This window comes from Bidens hawaiensis, unplaced genomic scaffold (assembly GCF_021521415.1).
Source record: "Bidens hawaiensis isolate Kalapana, Puna unplaced genomic scaffold, B.hawaiensis_p1.1 tig00017568_1, whole genome shotgun sequence".
In the NCBI taxonomy this organism is placed as follows: Eukaryota; Viridiplantae; Streptophyta; class Magnoliopsida; order Asterales; family Asteraceae; genus Bidens; species Bidens hawaiensis.
The window spans coordinates 423860-433550 of NW_027492656.1; the positions used below are offsets into that span (position 1 = coordinate 423860).

Sequence of the window (9691 nt, forward strand, 5' to 3'; positions counted from 1 at the left end):
ATCTTTTGAAACCGACCGACTGATAGTCATGAAAAAAAAAAAACCATGAAACCAAACTGATAACCGGTTTGGGCGGTTTTACGGTTTCGAACCAAACCATGAACCATTGGTAACCTATGTTTCATTAAGTCAAACAAACACAAAATTTTATGAATGTGATACAAACCGATATCATAACAAACTGAACTGATAACGACCGAGCTACCGCCATCTACCCGACACAACGCTCATTTATAAAGCACCAAGTTTAATACACTTTGTCGGTAAACCCATAAAAAAGAAGAATGTTGTGGCCCCAAGGTTATGGCCATAGGCCTATGGGGCTATAATGTTATATTCTTAAATGGGCCTGAGGTCAAGTTTCAAAGTTGAACCGGTAATACATTGGGTTTTTAACTTTATATTCATAAGTAAAGTAACAACAACGGCCCATAAGGCTATACCTGTAAGGTTGTAATGACTCGAATCGATAAGAAAATAAAATAAAAAAAAAGGTCTTAAAACGGGTTTTCACATCGGTTTGCCCCGTTTGGTTTTTAAACAGGTTTGCATCTTCAAAAGTCAAACTGATATACGAACATACGGACAGGATTATCTTCAATAATACAAATATCTAAGACGAGTACTAAAAATGACCCTTATATAAAAATTTTCTTTTTAAAAAATTAACGATAATTGTAATACGAATAAACAAAACAGAGTTATTTATTATTGACGTAGCAGTAATACATATACAAAGTTAAGTTAAGAGAAACAAAACAAAATTAAACCTCTCAAGAGACCCTCCAAAAATGCTTTGAAGCAAAACTTCGTGCTCTTATCAAGACCATGTCCTAGACATCGGCCGAGCCATGTATATGATCAAAGACGACCCTAAAGACGACCTTGTAGACAGATTTATCGGGTTGTTCATAAACCGATTTGCTGGCCCGAACCGGTTTTTCTAGACACCTCTACTATGTATTCTCACAACTTCCTATAACAACCACCAAAATGAAACCTTTCAACCATACAATCCACAACCCCCACCTTCTCCTCCTCCTACCACCCACCACCACCCTCCGCGCAACCAGGTTCATAACCCAACCCACTTTACCGAAAAACGACTTGGCCCAAACCTGTATGTACCTGACCCGTCTCACCGGTTCGTAGCCTCGTACCCTTTTTTAGAACAACGACTTTTTTTTGTGTTTAGGGTCACCGTACTCTCCAATATAGAGAGCTTTATTGCCCCACTCTAGTCAAACTACGTTGTCTTAATCGGGCACACACTAGCTTTAAAGTTTGGTTTGGGCGTTCCTCCGGAAAACTATATTATTGGCTGCCACTTGGCTGTCGTGGTGCTGCCACAAGAGCTGAACTCTCCGACAGTCCGACGTAACACACAGTGAACAAAAGCCCGAGTAGACCCGAGATCCAAACTAATTGAATATCATTGCCAAAAAAAAAACACCCATGACACCATCTAGTAGAACATAGAACATTCTAATTACTTTACACTCACCAAAATGAAACCTTTCCACCGTACAATCCACAACCCCCACCTCCTCCTGCTACCACCACCCACTACGACCACCACCCTCCTCCGGCCACCACCACCGCCACGTGTCACCATGTCAACCACCACATCCACACCACACCAAAACCAAGAACCACTAACCCAAGTCCTAACATACCACAACCAAACCAAACACTCATTCACCAATTACTCCAAAGGGCCCCACAACCTCGACTGGGATAACCAACCCAACCCCTTCCGCCGCTACATCTCCGCCGCACTCCACCATCTCCGGCAACACTCCGGCGACGACTCACCACTCTACAATTCACTCTTCCATTCACTCCCAAACCCAAAACCCATATCCAATTCCACCATATCTCAATTCTTGTACGATTCTTTAGCATTATCAGCTTGGAAATCAACTGGGTTTTCCACATGGTCGCTCAGAGTAAACCCTAGCTCAGGCAATTTACACCCGACTGAAGCGTACGTCATATGCCCACCAATTGAACCCGTTTCTGATATGGCTTTTGTTGCTCATTACGCACCGAAGCAGCATGCTTTGGAGATTAGGACTCAAATCCCATCTGGGTTTTTCACTAATTTGTTCCCGGATGGTTGTTTTTTAATCGGGCTTTCGTCGGTTTTTTGGCGGGAAGCGTGGAAGTATGGTGAGAGGGCATTTAGGTACGGGTCGGTTTTGGGCTAAAACGGAATCAAAAATCGAAACTTTGGTTTGAATTTTTTATCATAACTGTTCGGTTTCGGTTTTTCAGTTTGTCATTTGAGCTTGAAAATTTTGGGCCGAAATGAAAATTTGGCACAAAATAGTGAATTGGGCCAAAATTATTTGAGGGGGCTTTTAGGTACGAGTGTGTGTGGTTCAGTTTGGGTCGGTTTTGGGCTAAAACTGAACCAAAAAACGAAACTTCGGTTTGAGTTTTTGATAAGAACTGTTCGGTTTCGGTTTTTTAGTATTGTCATTTGAGCTTGAAAATTTTGGGCCGAAAATTTTTTTTGGCACAAAATAGTGAATTTGGCCAAAATCATGTCGGGGGATTTTAGGTACGGGTGTGCGTGGTTCGATTTGGGTCGGTTTTGGGCTACAACCAAACCAAAAACCGGAACGTCAGGTTTTGAATTTTTTTAAACGGTTCAGCTTCGGTTTTTTGGGTATTGCCAGAAAAATTTTGGGCAGCTTAGCACAAAATAATGAATTTTGGCCCAATTTATTTTGTTAGTCATTAACTAAACTAGTTGTTTTTTATACATTTGAGCTAAACTGTTGACTTATTTACTAATTTCTTATACACTAGCTAAAATAAAAAATGGAAGTTAATAAATTAGGTTTGGTTTTTTGGGTCTTTTATTACACGTAAAGTTCGGGTTTTACAAAAACATAAAAACAAACCATACGTTTTTGTTTCAGTTTGGATTTTTGGGTTTCAGGTACAGGTGTGTGCATTGGTCGGTTTTGGGCTAAAACAAACCAAAAACCGAAACTTCGGTTTGAATTTTTGATAATTACAGTTCAGTTTCCTTTTTTAAGTATTGCCATATGAGCTTGAAAATTTTGTGCCCAAAAAAAATGACAGAAAATCGTGAATTTGGCCTAAATCATTTTGTTAATTAACTAGTTGAAGATATACATTTGGGCTAAACTATTAGAGTTACATATTTATTACATTCTTATAAATTAGTTAAAATAAAAATTGAAATCTATAAATTTGGTTCGGTTCGGTTCTGATTCATTCTTTGGTGTTTATTGCTTTCAAAACCTACACCGAACTGTGTAAGTTCGGTTTTCACAAAAACATAAAAGAAAATCTAAGTTTTTGTTTTGGTATGGTTTTTTCGGTTTTGGATTTGTTTTATCGTTTCATGCACACCCCTCCTTTCAGGTACTGTAACCATGACGTGGGTCATGCGATTGCAGCGGTTACGATGGCGGCTGCTGGTCAAGGGTGGGATGTGAAGATACTAGATGGTTTAGGGCATGATGAGTTAAAGAAAATAATGGGACTTGAAGTTTATCCAGAGTTCAAGATTCCTTCAAGAACAGTTAAAGGTAAGTTTGAAGATATGGAATTCGAGCATCCCGATTGTTTACTTCTTGTTTTTCCTAACGGGATCGATAAATTTGATATCAATTATAAAGATTTGAGCTTTGAGCTTTCAAAGTTTTCTAATTTGGATTGGAAAGGTGAGCCTAATTCACTTAGTAAAGAACATGTATGTTGGGATATAATATACAAAACCGCAGAGGTAGTGAAAAAGCCATTAACTTTAGAGAAAGGTTTTGTTATTGACCCGTTCATACAGAGTGCGACTTGTTGCGAGGATGCTTACCATAATATAACGTTAACCGAACTCGTGAGAAAGCGTAGGAGTGCGGTTGATATGGACGGAGTTACGTCGATTGAAAGAAACACATTTTATCAGATTTTACTTCGTTGTCTTCCTTCGGGTTTTCAAGAAAAGCAAAAACGACAAGTGGCGTTACCGTTCCGAGCATTGGATTGGGACAGTGAAGTGCATTGTGTGTTGTTTGTGCATAGAGTTGTCGGTTTGCCAAAAGGGTTGTACTTTCTTGTCAGAAATGAAGAGCATTTTGACGAAACTAAAAAAGCCACGAGGTCAGATTTTAAGTGGGAGAAACCCGAGGGGTGCCCACCCGAGTTGCCATTATATGAACTTGCAAGAATGGATTGTATGAAGCTCTCAAAACATCTTTCGTGTCATCAGGTACTCGTTGGTAGGGATGGCAAATGTGACCCGTTGGGTTGAATGGGTTGTACTAAAATGTATATAATATGTCAGAATGGGTCAAACTAAAAAAAGAAAATGATTGAAACGGGTCAAAACGGGTTGACATTTCTTGAGCTTTTTTTTGTATGGAACGAGAAAACCGGAGGAAACTTTTTAGTACTTTTACTTTTTTAGTTTTTTATTTATATTTCGAGTTATGGTTTTTTAATTATTTTTTTGTATTTTTTAATGAAGGGTTTTTGAAATGGGTTGAGATTTCAAAAACCCCTCATTAAAATGTATTTAGAACTAGAAAACTAGGGGTGGCAAATGTGTTATTCCTTTTTAATTATTTTTTTGTATTTTTTAATGAAGGGTTTTTGAAATGGGTCAAAATGGGTTGAGATTTCAAAAACCCCTCATTAAAATATTCAAAAAAAAATAATTAAAAAATCGCAACTCGAAATATAAATCAAAAACTAATAAAATAAAAGTACTAAAAAGTTTCCTCCGGTTTTCTCATTCCATACAAAAAAAACTCGAGAAATGTCAACCGTTTTGACCCGTTTCAATCATTTTTTTTTTTAGTTTGACCCATTATATACGTTTTAATACAACGGTCACATAACACATTTGCCACCCCTAGTTTTCTAGTTCTAAATACATTTTTTCGAAACCTCTTTGTTTAATAATTGTTGTTACTCGTGTAGGATATTGCAAGTGATGGTTGCTTTAGCCTGGGCATGGTGGCGCGTGTTGAGCCGACGTTACGTGACAAGGGTGTTTGGATGTATCCAAGGTTGTTTTGGGAAACAGGAGTTGTCGGTCAGGTTTTGTACCTTGAAGCACACGCGGTTGGTATTTCTGCAACCGGCATTGGTTGTTTTTTTGATGATCCTGGTATGCAATCAATATTCTTACTCCGTGTTGGTAGTTTTCGGTTTTAATAAGTTTTTTTAAAGTTAAAATATTAACATAATTATGAATTTATTAAAATTATAATATTGATTTGCAGTTCATGAGGTTCTTGGGTTGACCGGATCAAAGTTTCAAAGCCTTTATCATTTTACAGTTGGCGGGCCTGTTTTGGACAAGCGGATAATGAGCCTCCCTGCGTATCCAGGCCCGGGTGTTGATGCATAATGGGCTGAAGACTGGTTAGTTTCAGTTTACAAAAGTATATAATAACATACTGATAGGAATCATATTCTAGTTTTAGTCCTAATTGTCAGTATAATGTCGTTCGACACTGTGCCTCAAGGTATGTTCTTGGCACGATCCGTGACTGGATCGTGCCAAGAAGACCTAGGATTGTGAGAGAGAGGATCAAGAACTTGAAAGTCATTTGTTGATATTGTATGTGTTTTTTTGGTGTGTAAAGGTTGTGAAAAATAAGGGGTTATATAGAAAGGTTGTCACATGCACTCCAAGTGTATTGCACATGCAACTTTGCTAACAAATTAAGTGAATTATTTTGTTATTAAGAATATACTGGATACTATGAGATTGAGTGATTAAGAAATCTAAGTAATCTTTTTGTTTTATCACACCACGACCTTCGAGCCGGGGGTCTCACCGGAAGCAGTCTCTCTATCCCATACCATAGCATTGCTATTGGTGGGATATACTGAGTACGATGATGATGATGACACCACGACCGTCCACTTGAATAAAATAATATGTAAGAATATCTCAAGGTTGACTTTCAAACTTATTCACAAATTTTACTAAACGTATAAAACAATTAGAGTAATTATACTTAATAGTTTTGTACTTATGTAATTATATTACAAAAATGAATAAAAAAACTATACTATATAGTTTTGAAATTATGTTTATAAAAATAAAGTAGATTAATAATAATTATTTTAATTCAAAATTGTACTGTAATAATAGTTACACTACCAAAAGTCATAGACCTTGTTTGTGTGTGTGTGTGGGTGATGGGTGGGGGTGGGGGTGGGGGTGGGGGGGGGGGGGGTTTGATTGGGATCCTCATGTACCTTCTAACTTCATCCTTGACTATTAGCATAAAAATGTAGTTATTTTTACGGATTTCAATCCTCAGGTATCTTCTAACTTCATCCTTAACCATTAGCATAAAAATGTAGTTATTTTTACGGATTTCAATGACATCTCATATTAAAAGTTATTGTATTTAATCATAGCACTTTAATAACGACACCATATTCTTTTACTATCAATTAAATTAAACACTTAAATTTAGGTATAAATTGAGTAAGCCATAAGGTTTGACCATGCAATTGTGTAAGCAATAGCAAAAGATTTCCATGAGACAAGGTGCTGGTCTTTAGCTAATCAAACCAACACATTACTTAACCAACATAAACATGTTAAATAAATAAACTCATGTAATATTCTTGGTTTTTAAACCACCATCATTTCCGATATTGTTACCCTTGTCTGTAGTTTGAAGAATGTTTCTCTTCCTTGCACAATAATTATGTGTCAATTTTTAATTTTACTAGCGGTAGGTTAAACAAACAGATAGTTGATATTGCTTAATTCTCTTTTATTTGTTTTACAAATTAAAAAAATTGTAATAAACTACCCAAATTGTCATTTAAATACCATTTAATATAATTTACCTTCAAATCTTTAATATATGGGCATTAGATTAAATATTAAAACTCTAGTTTTGAACCGTCCATGACTATTTAATTATTATACCCCTCAAAATTCATTTAATTACATAATTAAACCTCAAACTCCTTTAATCACACAATTAATCTCACAACTTTTTTATTATGGTAACCTATGTTTCATTAAGTTACACAAACATATCCAATATTTTATGAATACTAGTGTAAGTGCCCGCGCGTTGCGGCGGGGTCGTATTAAGGAGTTGGCGATGGTGTGTTTGTTGGTATATCCATGGGACCGGTTGAATCAGTCGTAATAGAGTCAAGAACCGACTAAGTGTGTGTGTGTGTGTGTGTATATATAACTTTGTTTAGAGTAAAACCAACTGAAGCATTATCATTGACTTCCTTGATCATGAACTAACTTGATAACATTATTTACCATTGATGGACTCCTGGACCTGTTACCCAATTATTTTTAGTTACATGTATTAATAATCAATCAATTATAACTTAACAAAATGATTAAGCCACATTTAATATTTTGGGTCAATATTTTTCAACCCAGATGATAAACCTAAGAAACCGGTTTTCAAAAACTTAAAAACCAAGAGAAAACCTGCAGTTTTGTCATTCTCTCTTCTTTATGTTGAGTTAGCGTGACATAAAGCGATTTATTTCCATTATGAATTTGAATGCTAATTGGTATGACAACAACCATCTTCCCATCCATACCCGTAAATTATATATTAAGTCTAATGTATAGTCAAATTATATTAATTACTTTGCACTATTAAAATGTGTTTTAACATTACACATTTTAGAATGCCATAAGCTTTTTTAGGAGTTAAATGCAACAAAGAAATACCCTCTACTATTTTCATTATTATCCAACATAACCTATTAAATTATCTCATATAAATAATAATAATAGAGTTAACCTTAAAAATAATTGAGCTACAAAGCGAGAAACATTGCATGAAATAATTGTACCTAACTCAAAAAACAATAAATACATAATCCAATGTGCCTTATGTGACATGTGGTTGTGGAGATTATTTTTAGTTGGCGTGTGAAAGGCGTCGTACACCTGATGGGCTTATGCTAATTCAAGTCACAAAATTTTAGTTTAAAATGTCACTTACAATTTGAGTAGCTTTTAAATGAGTTAAAAACAACGTACAAAGAAAGACCCTATACTATTTCCATTATTGTCCAATATAACCTATTGAATTATCTAAACTCGTATAAATAAAAGTAAACCTTAAAAAATAATTGAACAACAAACATTACATAAGGCAATTGTATAAAACTCAAAAAAACAACTTTTTGCATAATCTAGTGTGACAGTTGATTGTAAATATTATTTTCAAAAGGTGTGCGAAAGGCGTCATGAGCCCCTTTAACAATAAAAACTACCATCATCATCATCATCATCATCATCATCATCATCATCCATCCACCTTTCTTTAACAATATGCTTTTTCAAGTTTCAGCTTCTTCTCTCCCACCAAACACAAACCTGTACCCCTTGGAAATCTACAGAAAGCCATTAATCGAAGCAGCTCAACTCCACGCAATCTCACTCAAAACCTCAACTTTCAACCACCCATTAATCTCTTCCCGCCTTATATCTCTCTACGCCCACTCCAAATCCAAATCCACCACTCTTGACTCAGTCTTCAACCAACTTCAAACACCCACTTTGCATTCTTGGAACACCCTCATCAGAACCCACCTCCAAAACCACCGCTCACAGCAAGCCCTTGTCATCTTTCTTCATTTCATCACACGCTCCGCTTTATTGCCCGATGCTTTCACTTTACCCTGTGTGCTTAAAGCCTGTGGGAGGCTAATTGCGGTTAAAGAAGGGGTGCAGCTTCATGGGTTGGCTTTGAAACTTGGCTTTCGCTTGGATTTGTTTGTGTTGAGTAGTTTGGTTACCATGTATTCCAAGTTTGGGGACCTCGGGTCTGCACGGAAGGTGTTCGACGAAATGCCTGAGAGAGATTTGGTGTCGTGGAACGCGCTATTAGACGGGTATGTCAAGGCGGGTGAGATCAGCCTTGCGGAGGAGTTGTTTGCTGAAATGACTGAGAGAGATTTTGTGACGTGGACAGTCATGGTTGATGGGCTGTGTAAATGTGGGAGAGTGGATGATGCGCGCAAGGTGTTCGATGAAATGCCGAGTAGAAACGTGGCTTCATGGAACGCGATTATTAACGGGTATATGAAAGCGGGTGATTATGTTTCCGCACGTGGCTTGTTTAACGTAATGGAAGAAGATAAAGATATAATTACATGGAACTCAATGATAGCAGGGTATGAACTTAACGGAAGGTGTTTAGAGGCTCTAAAGTTGTTCACCGAGCTCCTAAATTTGGGGTGCGTCCCGTCGGATAGTACTTTGGTTAGCACATTATCAGCTTTCCTGGTTAACGCTTCTTAGCAAAGGAAGGTGGGTTCATTCGTATATGGTTAAAAATGGTCATAAACTAGATACCATACTCGGTACTTCACTGATTGAAATGTATTCCAAATGTGGGAGCATTGATACCGCTTTAACGGTTTTTGAAAAACCATACCAAACAAAAAGCTAGGCCATTGGACTGCCATAATAACCGGTATTGGGAACACACGGACGAGCTAAACAAGCTCTCGATCTATTTCTCAAAATGCTTAAAACGAACATTGTTCCCAATTCTATCACCTTCATTGGTGTGTTGAATGCTTGTAATCATGCAGGTTTAGTTGAAGATGGGAGACGATACTTTAACTTGATGATAAACGAGTATAAAGTAGGACCAACAATCGAACATTACGGTTGTTTTATTGACCT

General features: G+C 36.9%; 1 protein-coding gene and 1 pseudogene across 2 annotated transcripts; both read left to right on the top strand.

Moving 5' to 3' along the window:
* Positions 1–1579: 1579 nt before the first annotated feature.
* LOC143554228 (uncharacterized) lies at positions 1580–5640 on the top strand. 2 transcript variants are annotated; one of them, XM_077044039.1, is made up of 5 exons: positions 1580–2188; positions 3403–4246; positions 4960–5149; positions 5265–5406; positions 5511–5640. In XM_077044039.1, the coding sequence occupies exons 1-4, from the start codon at positions 1614–1616 to the stop codon at positions 5390–5392; spliced, it is 1737 nt and encodes a 578-aa protein (XP_076900154.1). In that variant the 5' UTR covers positions 1580–1613; the 3' UTR covers positions 5393–5406; positions 5511–5640. The 2 variants fall into 2 exon arrangements, with proteins under 2 accessions (XP_076900154.1, XP_076900153.1); XM_077044038.1 differs by having other exon boundaries at positions 5265–5629.
* Positions 5641–8329: 2689 nt separating this feature from the next.
* On the top strand, positions 8330–9683 carry LOC143554229 (pentatricopeptide repeat-containing protein At3g29230 pseudogene; annotated as a pseudogene).
* Positions 9684–9691: the final 8 nt, after the last annotated feature.